The 19885-nt window shown below is 44.8% G+C and overlaps 1 protein-coding gene across 1 annotated transcript; it reads left to right on the forward strand.

Annotated features, from left to right (window-relative positions):
- The first annotated feature begins 757 nt into the window (after window positions 1-757).
- On the forward strand, window positions 758-19176 carry AP1M1 (adaptor related protein complex 1 mu 1 subunit). The gene is made up of 12 exons (XM_015424653.1): window positions 758-814; window positions 965-1121; window positions 1928-1995; window positions 4600-4730; window positions 9671-9818; window positions 10918-11044; window positions 12543-12685; window positions 13853-13924; window positions 15270-15428; window positions 16708-16793; window positions 16946-17061; window positions 17603-19176. Exons 1-12 carry the CDS (start codon window positions 758-760, stop codon window positions 17623-17625), a joined length of 1287 nt encoding a protein of 428 aa, XP_015280139.1. The 3' UTR covers window positions 17626-19176.
- Window positions 19177-19885: the final 709 nt, after the last annotated feature.

The following is a 19885-nucleotide window of genomic DNA, read 5'->3' on the forward strand; positions in this document are numbered from 1 at the left end:
GTGGGGGGGGGGGGGGGGGGGGGGGGGCTCTTACGGAACGCGTCACGTGTTTAGCCCCCACCCCCGCGACTGTGGTCGTCAGGGTAACGGGTGCGGTTTTCTTTCGGCTGTTGCAGGGGTGGGGGGCAGCGAGGCTCTCAATCGCAGGCAAGCAGGTAGGCACCCCTCCCTCCCTCCGTTTGCCGGCCTGGCTCTGGCCCAGTAGAGCCCCGTGTCCGTTCAGGCCAACACGGTTGCGTGCGAGGCTGCTGTGGGTCCTCGGTCGTGGGTCTTTCAGCAGCAGGACGATCATCGCTGTTGGGGCCCGCTAGGCGAGGCCCGCTGGCAGTGAGCGGCGGGAGGGCCGGCATGATGTGCCTCTGCCTGCCGAGAGCAGCATCCTCGCGTCCCTGCTTGCTCCCCGCAGAGTCTGGCGATAAGGGCCGGCCTCCCTGCGAGCGAGCTCCAGTCCCGCTCCAGAGCATTCTGTTCTTGCGGGAGGCTTCTGCTGGCCTTGTCGAGCATGCAGGGGTTGAGGTCCCTCTTTAGCCACAGTTTTTCCCTTGGCCAACCATGCCTGTCCTCGCCAGGCCTATGCAGAGGACAGATTCTTGGTATTGTGTGGTTTCTTATTTATTTATATAAATTTTTAGCTCGTTCTTCCCTGCACCACAGGGCTCAAGGTGGGTTACAACAGATAACTATAGGACAATTTGAAACAGTTAAAACATAGCTCCGAATATTAAAACCATGCGACATCAGATAATACAATTCCGAGATGGCAATCAGGCACAAGTTAACAAGTGCTCCCAAAGATGAACCAAATATTGGGCAAGTGGGTAAAAACCACCACCAATAGCACAAAGTAAATAGCGCAGAACACTGTTTACTTTGTGGTAGGAGTCCTCAAGCAGAGCTGTCAGTCTGAACTTTTTGTTTCAAGATATTTAGGGTTTTACCCTCCTCTCCCCCACTTCAATTTTAGGTGCTCATCTGTAGAAATTATCGTGGAGATGTGGATATGTCTGAAGTGGAACATTTCATGCCAATTCTTATGGAGAAGGAAGAGGAAGGGGCACTTTCTCCAATTCTGGCACATGGAGGTGTACGCTTTATGTGGATCAAGCATAACAACTTGTACCGTATCCTTTGCCAAAATAAAATATGGAATATCCTGGCATAAGTGCAAGTGGAAAAGGATGTAGTTTCACAATTCTGATGGGAACATATTTGGCTGGAACAAATTTTATTTTATTGTTTGTACTGTTAGTCTCAGTTATCTTCTAAGAAGTCCAGGATGGCATCCCCCCCCCCCCAATTCATCTTTGTAACAACCCTGTGAAGTAAACTGGATTGAAAGAAGACAACTGGCCTGAGGTCACCCAGAGTAGGGATTTGTGTGCGGGTTTCTTCCGTCATAGGCCAGTGCTCAGTTACCCACATTGAATAGTGGAAGTCTGCCTGCTGACCTCTTAAAGCAAGCAATTTTTGAGGGAACTTTTTAGCCACAGATTTTTGTTGGGCAGCCAACCCAGAACCTCTGCTAAAGTGCTCCAGTTGCAACTGAAAGTGACAAGTAGTACAGTCAAGAGAAGGGCAGCCCCACTTGACTGCTCTGGCAGTGGACCAGTCTACAGTTGGGGCTTATTGGTCCTCCACATACCACTTTCCCCCTACCTATCTTCCTACTGTCATAGGGCTTTGTCAAAGACTTAAAGACTTAAAAGCATTTGCTAGACATTTGGGGGTTCTTGCACAGATTGGTGCTATTGTTCAGCTGTTCTGATGTAATCCCTGTGTCAGCAGAAAGTGAATGGTGGATGAGCCGTCCAGCCTCACTTTTATGCTGCTGCTCCAATATTTAAACAGAAGGTAAAACTGGAAGTAGACTGTAGGAAATGAGTTAGGACCCAGGTTTGAATTCAAGCTCCTAAACATACTTTTCTAGTTGTTGCAACATCCAAGAAGAATGCTTGCGTCTCTTTAGTGTTCTCCTTTCTCTACAAGGTTGTTCAGGTGAGCATGATGTTCATTCAGGTGTTTGCTCCAACTCTGAAAGATTTTGAGGGTCTGAGTTTTTTTGTAAAGCTTTCTGTGTGTGCAGTTGTACTGTGGGCCTAACGTAAAAGTTTTGGAAATGTTGAAGCTGTGCCCCAAGAAGTTTTGAGAAAATTGGAACATATGCAGTACTTAGTTTCATATAAAATCTAAATTAATTTACAAATTTACGAATTTAAAATGCATCATTTATAGCTTAGGATATTAACTAGTTCTATTTGAGATCTTTATGGAATTTAAAAGTATAAATGTTGTGGTAAGAAAAACGGCAAATAAACCCAGTACTTGAGACAGTCGTAAATTGCTGCACCCTGTACTACCTTAGCATGTGTATCATTTGTGTCAGTGGAAAAAAAGTTGAATTTGGCAGGAAAAATAGAAACTATCATTTGGACAGAAATGGTCATATGGTTGCTATAGGTAGGAGCACTAGCATATGTGAATATGGTTAAACTTTATAACAACACTGAAGTCTTTAATAGCGTGTTATTTTAAAACACATTATAGCATATTAATTATTGCCAAAATTACTTACATTATAAATGATTGAAAATGTGTTATATATGTCTACAGTATATAGTGTTATCTCTATTTTGAGTAAAATCTTGTCTTGAAAAGCCTTTCATTCATTCATTCCAAAAGGGGAAAAAATCATGAGTTTTTTTTCCAGTTTGCCCAGATTTTCCATTGGAAAAACTGGGGGGGGAGGTTCTGCTATACATTTTAAGGAGGAGGAGGAAATTGGATTTATACCCTGCCCTTCACTTGGAGTCTCACAGCAGTTTACAAACTTCTTTCCCTTCCCCTCCCCCAAAACAGACACCCAGTGAGGTAGGTAAGGCTGAGAGAGCTCTTTCAGGAACTGCTCTTTCAAGGACAGCTCTGACAGAACTATGGCTTGCCTAAGGCCATCCAGGAGCCCAAGGTCATCCAGCAGCTGCAAGTGGAAGAATAGGGAATGAAACCCGGTTCTCCCAGATTAGAGTCCACGTGCTTAACCACTACACCAAACTGGAAAACTTGTAAGAATTATTCGTCTTCCATATTTGGTACAGCCCACATTGGGACTGCGCTTATGCAGGCTGGCCACGGACAGGATTTTTTCCAGCTAAAAGCTATCTGAGGGGGTGCCTCTCCCCGTCCAGAGCCAACGTGATGGTCTTTTCCCACCCAAACTGTCACATGCTCTGGAGGGCAGGCACCCCCTTCTCCCTCAGGTTCTTGTTTGCTGCTGCATGGATACGAGCTTTCCAGTGAGCTGTGTTCTATTGATCATTCTTCTACCTGTGCTGGGTGTCTTTTCCCATCTTCAAGATTTTTTTTGTCCTGGTGAGGTATTATTGGCAGAGTGAGGAGACTCTTGTCAATTTGCCCCTTGGTCCTTCCCATTTCCCCTCTGTCACTTGTGGTGCCTGTCATGGATTCCAAGGTGCTTTTCCAGAAAGGCACTAAATGTGGAACCAAAATGACTCACCGTGATGTGGACGCACAAAATGCTTTGTCTGCCTCGGGCCTGTCCAGGTTGGTTCCTGGCCTGGAACATCCAAAACTGCCCTCGAGCCGGTCAACCCCATTGGTTCCAGCACTGGAGTCCCATTCTAGTCCATCATCCAGTCAACTGATTCTAGCAGTTCCAACAGCTAAGAATCCACCCAAGAGAGCTGCTTTGGATGCCCCGGCCTTGGGAGTTGAGACACCCTTGGGTCTCTATCGCCGACTTCATTGATTCCAGCCCTTTCCACTTTGGAACCACTGTCCAGAAAGCACAAGCAAGGAAGGATGCTGATGTGGGCCAGGCAGTTCTCCAGTCACTTTTCCAGTGAGAGCTTCACCCCCCACCTCCTTCAGTGAGTAGCTTGCTAGCGTCCCAGTGTGGTGTTGCACCGAAGACAGAGGATGAAAACAGAGTTGCACTTACCTGTAACCGTTGTTCATTGGCATCTTCTGTGCAGACACATATTGGAACTGCACCTGTGCAGGCTGGCCGCGGACAGGATTTCTCCCAGCTAAAAGCTATCTGAGGGGGTTCCCCTCCTCCTCTGGAGCCAACACCACGGTCTTTTCCCATCCAAACCGTCACATGCTCCAGAGGTGGGCGCCCCCTTCTTCAGTTCTGGACAAACTGCCATGAGCAACCACACGCACTGCAGAATGGCCCTGTGAGAGCTCACAGTGGGACGGGAGGGAGGGAATGTGTGTTTGCACGGAAGACGTCACTCATTCAAAGACAGAAAATCCTTCATTGGTTTTCTTCCCCCAGTGCTCCATCAAAGTTTCCAATTTCTTTGTTGGAAACATTGAAAAAAGGTCCGGGGAGGGGGGGGGCGGGGAACAGCCCATCTCCAAGCCTTTACAACTCCAGGCCTGACTGAAGAGTCAGAAGCCAGAGAAGTCTGAACAGTGGGGTGGGAAAATCTCAGGGCACTCTATGTGATCTTGTATAGAATGTTGTGCTGATAGTTTTCCCAGTAGGGGAAAGTTTTAGGAGAGTTTCTGTCAGTTGTTGATAGCTGTGTTACTTTAAAAATTGAGGCCCTTATTCATCTGGTTTGGATGTTTCAGGTATTTTCTGAATACTTCAAAGAACTGGAAGAAGAGAGCATTCGTGACAATTTTGTTATCATTTATGAGCTCTTAGATGAACTTATGGATTTTGGATACCCTCAAACAACAGATAGTAAAATTTTACAAGAGTAAGTATTTATTTTCTTTATAGACTCCCTTTCTTGGTGAGACTCAAGGCAGGTCACAAGGTATAAAAAATTGTGGTCAGACTGCGTAAGACAACAAACAAAGTGTTGTCAATTGGCTTGGAAAAAGAAAGAAAGCTTTAAAAATGTAGGTGCTAGGTGAATGGTTTCAGGGAGGGAGTGGCCTGTGTCAAGTACCATGGGTGAGAATGTCACTGCCTCATTGCCACAGTAAGAACAGAACAGATTCCAGACTAGTAAAGGTAATATCCAGTAACTTGAATTGTGCCTGGAAACTCATTGGTAGCCAGTGACGCTCTTTCAGTAGTGGCAAGATGTATTCATTTTTGCTGCTGTATTTGAATCCACTGTAGTTTTGAAACAGTCTTCAGAGGCAGCTCACCCAAGGTGTGTTATAAGAACATAAGAGAAGCCAGTGTTGGATCAGGCCAATGGCCCATCCAGTCCAACACTCTGTCCCACAGTGGCCAAAAATACCACGTGCCTTCAGGAGGTCCATCAGTGGGGCCAGGACATTAGAAGTCCTCCCACTGTTGAACCCCCCCCCTGAAGCCGTCCATGCTTGTAGCTGCCACCACCTCCTGTGGCAGTGAATTCCATGTGTTAATCACTCTTTGGGTGAAGAAGTACTTCCTTTTATCCATTTTAACCCAACTGGCTCAGCAATTTCATTGAGTGCCCATGAGTTCTTGTATTGTGAGAAAGGGAGAAAAGTACTTCTTTCTCTACCTGCTCTATCCTATGCATAATCTTGTAAACCTCTATCATGTTACCCCTCAGTCATCATTTCTCTAAGGTAAAGAGCCCCAAGCGCTTTAACTTTTCTTCATAGGGAAAGTGTTCCAACCCTTTTATCATTCTAGTTGCCCTTTTTTGCACCTTTTCCAATGCTATAATATTCTTTTTCAGGTGTGGTGACCAGAACTGCACACAGTATTCCAAATGAGGTTGCAGCATCGATTTATGCAGGGGCATTATGATACTGACTGATTTGTTTTCAATTCCCTTCCTAATAATCCCCAGCATAGCATTGGCCTTCTTTATTGCAGTCACACACTTCTCGACATTTTCAGTGAGTTATCTACTGTGACTCCAAGATCTCTCTCTTGGTCAGTGTCCACCAGCTCGGACTCCATCAGCGTGTATTAATACTTAGGATTTTTGGCTCCTATGTGCATCACTTTGCACTTGGCCATATTGAACCCTATTTGCCACATTGACACCCACTCACCCATCCTCAACAGATCCCTTTGGAATGCCTCACAATCCTCCCTGGTTCTCACCACCCTGAACAATTGAGCCACTTCACTGCTTACTCCCAACTCCAAATCCTTAATGAACAAGTTAAAAAGCATCGGACCCAGTACTGATCCCTGCAGCACCCCACTGCTTACCACCCTCCACTGTGAAAATTGCCCATTTATACTCACTCTCTGTTTCCTATTAGCCAGTTTTTGATCCACAAGACGACTTGTCCTTTCATCCCATGACTGTTGAGCTTACTTAGGAGCCTTTGATGAAGAACTTTATCAAACGCTTTCTAGAAGTCAATCTAATCAACATCTGTTGGGTCCCCCTAGTCCACATGCTTGTTCACCCCTTCAAAGATCACTTAACAGGTTAGTGAGACAAGATCTTCCCTTACAGAATCCATGCTGAGTCTGCATCAATACTTTTTGTTCACCAATGTGCCTAATTAATTCTCTCCTTAATAACGGTTTCCACCAAGGTACCTGGTTTTGACGTCAGACTGACTGGCCTGTAATTTCCTGGATCTCCTCTGGAACCCTTTATCAAGATGGGGGTGAAATTAGCTACCTTCCAGTCCTCAGGAATGGAGGCAGATTTTAATGAAAGATTACATATTTTTGTCAGGAGATCCACAAGTTCACATTTGAATTCTTTTAGAACTCTTGGATTTATGCTATCCGGGCCTGGTGATTTGTCAGTTTTTAAATTGTTCATCAGTCATAGGATCTCTTCTCTCATCAGCTCAGTCTGACTCAGGTCTTTCGACACCCCTCCTGAAATCAGTGGTTCTGGAGTGGGCAAGCACTTCTCATCTTCCACAGTGAAGACAGCAGCAAAAAATGCATTCAGCTTCTCAGCCATTTCCCTATTGTCCTTCAGTAATCCTTTTACTCCTTGGTCATCCAAGGGCCCCACTGCCTCCCTGCCTGGTTTCCTGCTTCTAATTTATTTGAAGAACGTTTTATTGTTGGTCTTTATGTTTTTTGCTATATGCTCTTCATCTTCCCTTTTTGCCTGCCTGATCACAGACTTGCATTTTATTTGCCACAGCCTGTGTTCCCTTTTATCAACCTCACTGAGACTAGCTTTCCACTGCTTAAAGGAATCCTTCTTACCTTTTACAGCTTCCATTACTTTGTTAACCTTGCAGGCCTTTTTCTATACTTATTTGTGCCTTTCCTAACCTGCGGGATATATTTTATCTGAGCTTCTAGGATTGTACCTTTAAATAGTCTCCGAGCTTCCCCAATGGTTTTGACCCTTTTTACTTTTTCTTCAGTTTCCTCTTCACGTCCCCTCATCTCAGAGAAGTTACCCCTTTTAAAGTTAAAAGTGTTGGTCTTTTGGGGCAACTTCCTATTTATACAAAAGTTGAACTCAGTAACATTATGGTCACTGTTTCCAAGCGGTGCAATCACTTTTACATCTCTCACCAGGTCTTGGGTGTTACTTAGGACCAAATCCAGGATCACCTCTCCCCTGGTAGGTTCTGTGACCATCTACTCCATAGCACAGTCATTGAGAGTGTCTAGAAACTCAATCTCTTTTTCCCTACTTGAACACATATTGACCCAATCAATGTGTGGGTAGTTAAAATCACGTATTACAACACAGTTATTTCGTATAGCTGCTATCTTTTATTCATCATTTTATAATCCTCTATCTTTTGATCTGGTGGGCAATAACAAACTCCCAGTGTTAAGCCTCCTTTTGGCCCCACTATTTCAACCCATAGCATTTCCAGAAGCGAATCTAATTCTCTTACCTTCTTAATCTTACTGGACTGTATACCCTCTCTGACATGCAGAGCCACCCCACCTCCAACCCTTCCCCCCAACCTTCCGATATAATTTATAACCAGGAATCACCGTATCCCACTGATTTTCCTCATCTGCTGTGAATGTGACTGGAGATAATTTGGCACTTCATGCCTTTTCAGGATCAGCTGTGGCTGACACTTGGTTAAATGTGCATCATGCTGTTGAAGCTAGACCTAATATATATCATCTGAGGAGTGCCACTGCATCTAGGCCAAATCCTCAGCCTTTGGTTAGCTGTCTCAGCAACTAACTGCGCTTCAGTCTTACTTGGACTGGGCTTTAGCATACAGGCCCCCATGCAGCCCTGTTCTTGTCTCCGAGTATCTATATAGATTCATAGAATTAAAAATTTGGAGGGGGTCTAGAGCTGGGGTGTCAAACATATGGCTCATGGGCCGATCTGGCCCCTGCAGGGCTCCTATGCAGCCCATGAGCAAGTAGCACTCTGCTGCTTCCTGTTCCTGCTTCCTGCATCACAGCTCCTTTTGCCCAGGCTCTTCTATTTCCTACTTTACAGAGGAGAGGAAGAAAGCCAATCCTCCCTTCCCTTGATTGGCTGAGGGCTCCTCTCCCACCTCTGGGGGGGGGGGAAGGAGAGAGAGAGAGAAACGGAGTCCCTTGGCTATTTTAAGAAGACAATGTTTTATTCCAGGTATAAGCTTTTGTGTTGTGCAGACTTCTTCAAAGAGAGAGAGAGAGGGAGAGGGGGAAAGAGCCTATGAGAGCATGCCAGAGAGAGAAATAAAGGGAAAGAAAGAGACAGTGAGAGCACTCCATAGAGAGAGAGGGAGTCCTGTTTGAGACCAACAGTGTTTTAATCCAGATATATGCTTTTGTGTGCAAACACACTTTTTCAGAGAGGGAGGGGAAGGGAGGGACGGAAAGAGCCAGAGAGAGAGAAATGGGAGTCCCATGGCACTTGGACCAAATTGGGACCTAGGTTTCCTATCTCATTACCAGTGTTGATATCTCCATGCCTACTATCCCTTTGCATATCACACCTAATCCAATCACACCTGCTATTGCCATTTGACATCTGAAACCATCTTTATATATACTTTATATCTCCAGTACCTCATATTAACATTTTATGGCACACATGGCCCAGCCCAACAAAGTGACATTTATGTCAGATCCAGCCCTTGTGACAAATGAGTTTGACACCTCTGGTCCAGAAATCATCCAGTCTGGCCCCGTGTGCTCTAAATAAAATGATTGGAACCTAAAGCTAATTAATTGAAATGAAAAATAACAGGTAAACAGGGGCAGCTTGATAACCCTCATTAAAGTTCTCAAAGCAATGTTTTAAGATTATAACTGTTTGTCGTTAAAGAATAATAAATCAACAATTTCTTCAGCTATTGAAGAGGTAGTCTTGAACTTTAGGCACAAAGCCTGACCACCAGTTAACCGTACTTGAGAACACTTGCACTTAGGTAAAATCATAAATATGTGACGAAGGTAACAGGATTCCCTGCTCCAGAAATGTGAGTGTGGTTTGATTGGATTTAGCTATTGACTCTTTTTCCCCCTGTCCAGTCTGTCAGTAAGTAAGCTTGGTGCAGTGGTTAAGAGCGGTCAACTTTAATCTGGAAAACTTGATTCGATTCCCCATGGAGCGAGCTGGGTGACCTTAGGCAAGGTACAGCACTCTCAGCCTAAAAATAAGCATAGCTCGCCACCTAGTGGTGCCAAAAAAGAGCTACATCCTTGGCAGCCAAACAGTTCTTCCGAGGATCTCTGGCTATTCCACACACAATGCCATACCATAATTTCAGTTTTTCAATTTCAATTTAGGGCTGAAATAACTGGGTATTAACATTTTGAGCCTCTTGTGCTTGTTTTGTGAAGGTACATAACTCAAGAAGGTCACAAGTTGGACACTGGAGCTCCACGCCCCCCTGCCACTGTTACAAATGCCGTGTCTTGGCGATCTGAAGGGATAAAGTACCGGAAGAATGAGGTGTTCCTGGATGTTATAGAATCTGTGAACCTCTTGGTGGGTGCAGACTTTGTGTGTAGTGACTTGCTTTATTTACAAGCATTCAGGAGTGCATGTGACAACTTATGAAGCTGTTTTGTATGGAGCCGAGAGGCCTTTCTCAGCCCTGGTGGCCGAGGTCCTTTTGTGTGGCCAGAATACAAGTGCTGGTGCGGTTTGGCAGGTGTAGCCTAAATCCAGGAGAATGTGGCCGAATAGGAGCCCTGGTGAGCAAAGGGGGCTCATCACTTGGTCCGAGGCCGTGGGCTGTGTCCTTTGAGGCCCCTCCCCTCCTTTAAAAAGAGCCTGCGTGTCCTTAGGAGTAGCTCACTTCAGGCGAGCAGACCCAGCCTGATCCTCAGAGTCTGACTATGCGGTTTTGTCCTTGACTTGCTCTGCCTGCTTAAAAGTGATGTGGGTATTCTTCTCAAGTAGTCATGGTGTAAGTCAAGGGAACAAGGAGTAAACTGAAATAGCCTCTTGCCATGGGAAAGTCCAGTGGCTGCTTTAGCAAAACATTGTGTTGGTGCATCTTAGAGTAAAAATTGCAAAATGTTTTGCTTATTAAACTGCCACAGAAGGCAGCTGAAAGATTTAGTGGCAGTTATAGGTCCAGGAGGGGAAGGCTGGAACTGAAAAAGCCAGGCCAGGGGGAGCACCTTGAGGAGGGAAAATATTTACTGGATCCAGTAATGCTCAAGACACTTGTAGAAGGAAAGGTGATCTTCCAAAGTGGCATCTTGCTCATATCGATGATACGTTTATAATTGTAAATGTTCGCAGATACAAAAATTGTTTACAATGACAGTTACTTGGAACCTCCCACTTAGGAGAGGCTTTTGTGGCTTGACTCCACCTGTAGCATTTTAAAGTGCTGTAAAATGAGCACTAAATGAGGCAGAGAACTATAAGACTGAATGCTCACACCCAGTCGTTCATCATGTATCCAGCACTTCAAAACCACTTCTATAAGATTCCTATCATTGTGGCTCGTGTGTGTTTACTTGGGTCTGGTACAAAGTGAGCAACACAGATAATGTAACTCAGTATCTGAAATAATTCTATGCCTCTTGCAACAGTCTCAGGCTGCGACTACAACTCCCTCCCCCCTCTGCAGGTTAGTGCCAATGGAAACGTTCTGCGTAGTGAGATCGTCGGATCCATCAAAATGAGGGTTTTCCTTTCTGGGATGCCGGAACTCCGTCTTGGCCTAAATGATAAAGTGCTCTTTGACAACACGGGCCGTGAGTATGTCTGTAGCAATTTCTCAGGTGTTTGTCTGCCAGACAGAAGATTGCATCAGGCGGGACAGCCCCTGGTCTCGTTGGGCGTGAGGGTGGGAGGAACAAACACTGCTTGCTGGTGGCACGAAATATCATTTTTTAAATATTTATTTATTTATTTTAGAAAAAAAACAGGGTAAGGAAAAGGGGGGAAAGAAAAAAATGGGTTATACAAGATAATTACATCTGTCAAAGACAATCATGTAGTACATGATGTATAAGACAGAATAATTTTCCATTCATCCCCTTCATTATAATTTTAAGGTATTATGTATAAAGTACTATAATTCTTATTTCTGTTGGGGTACAATTGTATTCATCATTTACATTTTAAGTTTCAAACGTCATGACAAATCTATTTTGACTACACTGATTTCATCATTATTATGCATTCAACATAACATATTTTCGCCACCTCTACATATTCATTAGATCCTTTCATAGATAAGTAGTATATCACGGTGTAAAAGAAAGTCTGTTATATATCTCATATAGAAAACCCATTCATATTCAGGATACTACATTTGGAACAAATTTTAATTCTACCTCTATTTCATTATCATACATTTGTATATGATATTTTCTCACTTTATGTTTGTCTCCTACACGCTCCATCTTTCCTCAGATTTCATAATAGATCTATTTATCAAATGGGTTGTTAATTTTAACATTACTTTATATTCAGCAAGTTTATTTTCCCTTTCTTCTAACCATGGATAGACGTCTAGTTTCCATTTTGCTGCATAAATAGTTCTAGCTGCTGTCACCACGTATTTGAATAGTTCTTCTAAAAATTTTGGCTAGATGGCACTAAATATCTTGATGAAAGGAGGGCCTCCATCTCCCACCTCCTTGGCCTGACAGATGTCTAGCCGTTCTTTCAGGGACATGGGCCTTGTGAGACCAACACAGGAGTGTAGTCGTAGAAGAGCATAGCTGTAAGGGGCCTCGGGCTCAGTAACCCCTGTGCCCATGAAAGCAACCTTTGCCATCCTAATCCTGCCTGCCTGTTAGCCTCTGACCCATAAAGCTCCTTGTTTGTGTTCCTTCAGTGAAAAGAGAGAGTATGTGTCGCTCATACTTCCTGAGGAATGTGTATGTGAATCCCAGATTCATGTGTCTCTGTCCCTTGCCTGAGCATGTATGGCTACCACAGAAATAACAGTGCCTTCCTTCTAAGAAGCAGCCTTTGCAGCACTTGCTTCTGGTGCATGGCCAGATTTGTGAACCAAAGATCCTAGGGCAGTTCAGCAGAAGACATCTCTGGCCTTGGTGTGCCCTGGCTCTGATCTTCGAAGCGTGAAAAGGGATGGAGCATACACATAAAATGTGTGTTTGAATATTTAGTCTGATCTGTAGAGACGTAGTTGGGGCTATTCTTGCAAGCACCAACTTTTAGGTAGAGGGCTGTCTTAAGGAGTTCTACTTTATTTGTGTCTGTTGATCCCTTTCCTCACAGGTGGAAAAAGCAAATCAGTGGAACTGGAGGATGTGAAGTTCCACCAGTGTGTGCGTCTGTCTCGCTTCGAAAATGACCGGACCATTTCTTTTATCCCACCTGATGGGGAGTTTGAGCTAATGTCATACCGCCTGAATACTCACGTGAGTGCAGTTGAATGTTGGCCGGACTTGAGTAAAATCAGAATGCACTCTAAGTAGCAAAGCAATAAAGTCATTACTATTGCACTATAGCTAGAAACAGAAACGGTAAAAGCAAAGTGTACCAGAATTTGTTCAAAAAGAATTGTTGTGTGACAGAAAATTTCTGCAGTTCACAATCGTAGTTCTACACAAGCTTCCTTGTGGCTGGTGATCTTCTGCTCATGATTTAAATTGAGTATATTACAAATGGTTCAAGAAATTACATGGGCAGGAGCACTCTTATAATAGTGGAACATTTTGTGAAAAGTGAGGAGGCTTTGTTCATATGTTGTTTTCTACCAAAGGAAGCGTCTTGTTTTTGTGTTTTAGTTATATAGTACTGCACAGGAGTTTTAAGAGTGGTTCATTGAAAGGCTTTTTAAACATCTTTTTTAGGTATGCAGGGAAGAAAGTGTGAGGGTTTAGAAGTTTTGAGGGGGAAAAAGAGAGCTTATTTTTCCTAAGCCTTTGCAGGAAATCCACTTGGGATCTGAAATGAGGGGCTCATGCATCAGTAGAAAAGAGTAAGAGTCTGGTAGCACCTTAACACATGGTTAACACACGGAATTCACTGCCACAGGAGGTGGTGGTGGCTACAAGCACGGATGGCTTCAAGAGGGGATTGGATAAACTTATGGAGCAGAGGCCCATCAGTGGCTATTAGCCACAAGGTATCGATAGGAACTCTTGGTCTGGGGCAAGTGATGCTCTGTATTCTTGGTGCTGGGTGGGGGGGCAACAGTGGGAGGGCTTCTAGTGTCCTTGCTTTCACGAAGAAGTGAGCAGCGAGCAGCACCTGAAGACTCACGAAAGCTCCTAACCTACCACAAATGTTGTTAGTCTTTAAAGTGCTACTGGAATCTTGCTCTTTTCTGCTGCTACACTGACATGGCCACCCATCTTGATCTATCTTCATGCATCACTAGTTAGAGAATCCTTTCACTAGCCAAGTATCTCTTGGAGGACATTGTGTATCTTGCAGTCCTCTGGTTGAGCATGCTGGCAGTTGTCTCCACAGCCTCAGAACTGGTTGTCCTGGTGCTTATGAAGTTCTGCTTGTGGAACTGTTTCCTAGAACAGCCTGGAAGCCAGTGATACGTCATGTCTGCTGTACCTCTTTACAAACAGGTAAAGCCGCTGATCTGGATTGAGTCAGTCATAGAGAAGCACTCCCACAGCCGCATAGAGTACATGATCAAGGTTGGTGGTTCCCCTCTCTCTCTAGCCCCCTTTTGACTTTTCCATCCCGTACTGCTTAAAGCCAGTTTCCTTCAAAGATTGTTTCTTGAAACCTCCATAGCCCCAGTGTAAAGCCCTCCTGCGATTCATTGAGATAGAAACAGCAAAGCACTTTAAAGATGTGAACAAATTTCAGAGGGGGTTACAGTGTGTTATACGTATTAGATTCCAAATAAAAAATGAAGTCAAATGAGGAGGAAGATCTATGTTTAATTGCAATTAGACACGGGAGAACAGTTGGACCAAATAGCCCATCAAAAGTTGACTGCTTTCTGAGCATATTCAGGAAGTACATGATCTTTTATGTATGAACTGACATAATCAAGAAAACAATATTCAAAAGGCATAATTGGTTATAAAAGACAATGGTCATTTGAATAATAAGCTTATGATTTGCCAGATGTAAAGAGAGATGTATCTACATAAATCTAAGTGTTTACTTAACCTAATCTAAAATGATAATGGGCAAGGAATTGTTATACCCCAAACAAAAGTATTTTTTACTGATATGAGACTAAAATCTTCTCTGACCCAGACATTGCAGGGTTTTGCCCTTAAGAACTACAGAATCATGAACTTTGTACCTATTATCTTGTCTGCTAGCAATATCAGACCTACAAGGGGAAAGCCTTCTATATAACAGGCCTTTCTTACATTCTAATAAAATATTACTTAAAAGAGAAAACCATAAAACCAAGAAAAAATATGAATATGAACAATCAAGAAGGAAAAAACCTATATATAAAAATCTTTATATTCCCATTCATACTACAAGTGTGAGTTCAATAAAAGCAAAATAAATAAAATGCTGTGTGAACAATAAAAACCAGCAGTCTGATGGCACCTTAATAATCAGCAAGTTTTCATTCCCACATAAGGCTTTAAATCATTTTTATTTTTCATACAAATAACCCTGGCAGGATCAGACCCTGTTTTACACAGTGGCCAGCCAGGTGCCCTAGAGGGCCAGCAAACAGGGCACAGAGGACAAGACCTTCCCCTAAAGTTGCTGCCTATCTCTGGGTTTCAGAGTGCTGCTGCCTCTGCGTAAGGAAGTTCCCTTTACTAGCCACGGATCAGAGATAGACTTCTCCTCTCTGAATCTTTCATTTTAAAGGCATCTATGCCTGTTGCCATCACTACATCTTCTGGAGTTCCACATTTTAATCACCCTGAGTTAAGAAATACTTCCTTTTGTCCATCCCGAATCTGTTGCCCATCAACTTCATTGGATGCCTCTGAGTTCTAATGTTATGGGAGACCAGGAGGCTGACCTAAAGTGCCCCCTGGGCTTTGATCTTTTCAGGCCAAGAGTCAGTTTAAGCGCCGATCCACAGCCAACAACGTGGAGATTCACATTCCTGTTCCAAATGATGCTGACTCGCCAAAATTCAAGACCACCGTTGGGAGCGTGAAGTGGGTGCCTGAGAGCAGCGCAATTGTGTGGTCTGTCAAGTCTTTCCCGGTAAGCTGACGGAAGCGGATTCTCACCAGGACGGGCGGCTGCAGTTGAGAATCCGTAGGGATCCTTAGCTGTGGAGAGCTGGGAGCTCGGTCAAAAGTGGGGTGGTTGCATGTGTTGGGGAGACCTGCTGCATTTCACTGCATCTCTGTCTTGGAAATGCCAAACTTTCCAGAGAAAGGAGCTTTGTGAGTCTTGAGGAGACTGGATCCCCCTTTGTCTAGGCAGCTTGTCTGTTTGCCAGCCTAACCCCTGAATTACTTCTGGTGGCCAGCTGGGTTGGTCTGAAGCAATAGGAGAAAGGTAGAGTGTAGTTTGCCGGGGTTCAAAGAAGACAGGACACAAACAGCTTCTGCAGAAAGCTGACTGAATGAATCCTCTCACTCACCAGCAATATTTATTGAAAATCCGTCTCCTCCTTTCCCCCTCCCTTTTTCTCCCTGCGTAAGGGAAAATGACAGGCATACGATCATATTGTGGAATGTGTTGATCCCGAAAGCTCACAGCTCCTTATCTCCTGTTGTCCCTTTGCCAAGGTAGCTTCTCACTATGAACTCAGCACATCAGCAAATGTTTCTGCCTTGGGCAATTAGCCTGATACCTGGGTTCCCAATTTCCAGCCAGGAGAACAGGCAGGAGAACAGTGAATTCATTCGGGTTTGCCACGCAGATGTCTGCACTGCTCTCCTACAGTAGAGTCCAGTGGCACCTTCGTTGGTCTTAAAAGTGCCACTGGACACTCTGCATTTGTCCCCCTGAATTACTTTTCATTCATGGGTACCGGAGGAGATTCATCTGCCTGGGTCTGCCTGTCTTGCATAACACTTCTGGAGCCCATGCTAACCAGGATCCAGGTCAAATTTGCCTTTTGGTTCTATAGTGCTTGCGACTGTTTGGTAAGGCAGCATCTGGTGTGTGTGTGTGTGTGGGGGAGGAGAACGTGAGGTCCTCAGCAGCATGGCGGCCTCTGGTGGAGGTTCTCTCCGGTGTGTGAGGACTCTGCATTTGTTCCCCTGAATTACTTTTCATTCATGGGTATCGGAGGAGATTAATCTGCCTGGGTCTGCCTGTCTTGCATAACACTTCTGGAGCCCTTGCTAACCAGGATCCAGGTCAATTTGCCTTTTGGTTCTATATTGCTTGCGACTGTTTGGTAAGGCAGCAACTGGTGAGTGTGTGTGTGGGGGGGAGGAGAATGTGAGGTCCTCAGCAGCATGGCAGCCTCTGGTGGAGGTTCTCTCCGGTGTGTGAGGAGTTCTGGTTTTCTGTCCTCCACTTGCAGGGAGGGAAGGAGTACCTGATGAGGGCCCACTTTGGGCTCCCAAGTGTTGAAGCCGAGGACAAAGAGGGGAAGCCACCCATTAGCGTGCTACATTAGGGGGTGTGGCCTAATATGCAAAGGAGTTCCTGCTACAAAAAGAGCCCTTTTTAGGAAGTCTGCGGTCCCCTCAGTTGAAGGCAGCCTTCCGCTCCTATCTCCCCCAAAACGGCATCTTCCTTTTCCGTTTCAAACTACCCAGGATGATCGAAACCAACACTGCCCGTGTTCTTTTTTTCCAGGTTCGCTATTTGAAAATTATTGAGAAGAGCGGCTATCAGGCATTGCCGTGGGTGCGTTATATCACCCAGAACGGAGGTATGTGTAAGAACAGTTTCCCTGCTTTGTTCTCATAGGGGTTTAGAAAAGCTCCCAGGAGTAATGGAGGGAATCTTCCCCGCTAGGTGTCGTGGGTGATTTGTTTCCACATAGATACAACTTGGGAGCAAATGACAGCACAGTTCCTGCTGCCAGTGTGTGCTACTTCCTTCTCAGGCCTGGAAAGGAAGGGCTATGAAAAATGGTACCAATGCTCCCTCTAAGCTCTGGAGTCTTGTGAGCAACAATTCTGCTTTGTAAGCTACTTGCATTAAAGTTGTGAGCGAGCGATTCGGCTGCTGCATAAACTAGTTTGCTCTGGAGCCCTCCTTCCTGAGCTGAGACAAAAATGTGTGAGCCGGAGGCTAAAAAACTGTGAGCTAGCTCACACTGACTCAGCTTAGGGGGACATTGTCTCTTAACAGCACAGCTGTCAGTGAGAAATGCAGGGGAGCTCCATTTTGGGCCTCCCCTACTCTGTGCATGAGGGACAGTGGCTTCAAGAAAAGTGAACTCACAGAAATGTTATTTTCTGTCCTAGATTATCAGCTACGAACACAGTGAGATGCTTTTTAACAGGCAAGAAAAGAACCTGAATCTGGTGCTCGAAAGTCTTGGATGCTGTCTTGGGAGCAGGGGTGGTAACTTGTTACCTGGCTGGAAGAGGGATCACTCACGCTGCCCTTGACTCTGTACCACATACCCAGCGCTTGGACCACTAATGCAGACCTTGTGAATGTTTGATTTTTTTGTTCTTTGCCTGGTTCAGTGTTGATCATATTAGAAGTAGCAGTTATCTTGAGAGGAGACCGGAAACCGACTTCAGGAGAGACCAGCCACTTTGATTTCTGAGTTGTAGAAGGTCCAATGCATTTGCACAGTTTTTTTCTGAAGCTTTGAGTGTATAAGCCAAGCCTTGGTTATTGGAGGAACGCCTGCTGCCACTTCATAGCTCTAACAAATCCTGGGTCGTCATTTCACTCTTCTTTAGGAGTGTCTTGAAAGTCCGCTTTGTTGGTGCTGAAGTCTTTCCTGAAGAGCTGGAGCAATCATCCTTTGTACCCAGAGATGCCACATCTGCAACATTACCCGTTCCATTGATGCCCCCCCTGTTCAAGAAAGGGATCGAGACAAGCTGGTGGTGACAAGACATTTCTCACACGAGGGCAGACAACTGAAAATAGTACCCACCTGATACATGTTATGTAGCACCAGCTGCAGAGCTGATAGAGAAAAGGTGGGGTGTGCAGAGCTAGTCTAGTTATCCCAGACAGCAAAGGATGTGGCAAGCCTGTATCTGGAGTCAGACCCCTCCAAGCTGCAGTTCAGGCTCGCAGCTTGACTGGCATGTTTTGACCAAGGGGTTCAGCCCAGCCTTCTTCCTAACAGGTTGTTTTTCTCCACCACTGAGCACCACAATCACAGTCTGAAAGAGGTCAGCCAGAGCCTTAAGAACTTCAAATGCACAAAGATGGCAGTTTCAGAAAATCTTGCCCATCACTTGGGGGGAGATTTGTCCCTTTCCACTTCCTTGTCATGAGTTGTTCTCTCCCTGTGCTCCCGAGAGATTGTTGACATGCTTCTGCTGAATGGCCAGTGGGCTTTTCCTGGCAAAAAGTTACACGCGCTGTCCGTTGTCTGAGTCGCCACTTCTGTTTCACGTGTTTTCTTTTTCCCTGCAGAGCTGTGGCTTTCTGTGTCACCACATGTTTACAAGGGCTACATCAGTGTTTTCTAAGACAGATTTAAAAAATGAATTTAGGAACTTGATGCTTGAGATGTGTTAAGCCAGAAAGTTTTGGATGCTATCGCTTTTGTCCCAAAAAGTGCTGACCGAGGGAAAGCTCAGGAACTCACCTCAAAGCAGGGGAAGTAGCGCAGTCACTGGGGCTCTTGTGGCCTCCTTGGCATGTGAGAGTGAGTGAGCGAGTGCTGGGTTTCCTGGAGTTGCACTTAAAATATCTGATGGGAAGAAATGCAGCTTCTTCAGGGGGGTTGGTGGTCAGTGAAGGGATTCATTTCAGTTCTGCAAGAACTGGTCCTTTGAAATCTAAGACACACACTGTCAATCATGCATCGTGCTTAGAAAAGGTCATTTGTATTTGTTGCCTAAGTCTGTTGAAATAAACTGTACTTTCTTGGTCAGTATCGGTGATGCTGCTGCTGCTGCTGTTTCTGGTCTGAAATCTCGTGCCTGCAGGAAGCTGTAGCCAGGTGTGTGTGTTTAGTTCAACGAAACGATTTTCAAGTGTGAGAGGCAATGCTCCCTCTAAGCTGTGGAGTCTTCTGAGCAAAAATTCTGCTTTGTGAGCTACTGGCATTAAAGTTGTGAGCGAGCAATTTGGCTACGGCATAAATTAGTTTGCTCCGGAGCCATCCTTCCTGAGCGAAGACAAAAATGTGAGCTGGCAGCTCAAAAACTGTAAACTAGCTCACACTAATTCAGCTTAGAGGGAACACTGGTGAGAGGCCACTGAACCACCAACGTTCAATTTCATTACAAACACAACACACGACAGTAATGGCAGTTCGCATGTTCAGTGCACAGCACCAAGCTAGTGAGACATTGAATGATGTACATACTCATCTGGATCAGTATTAACTGAGTTGTTATTGCACACATTTAGGCCCAAGGTGTGTTTTTCTGCTATAAACTCAAGGCTAGTCTTCTAGGGTTCTAAGAGAGGCTGTCTATAAAAAAAACAACAACTCTGAATCAAATCTCAGCAGGGTCACCTCAGCTCCTCAAGCCTTTGTTATCAGGTTGAATGCATTTGGCTCTGAGATAAAGCTTTTAAAATGCTGGTCTATCTGGCTCCTTTAA

This window comes from Gekko japonicus, unplaced genomic scaffold (genome assembly GCF_001447785.1).
Source record: "Gekko japonicus isolate JY-2015 unplaced genomic scaffold, Gekko_japonicus_V1.1 scaffold596, whole genome shotgun sequence".
Lineage (NCBI taxonomy): Eukaryota > Metazoa > Chordata > Lepidosauria > Squamata > Gekkonidae > Gekko > Gekko japonicus.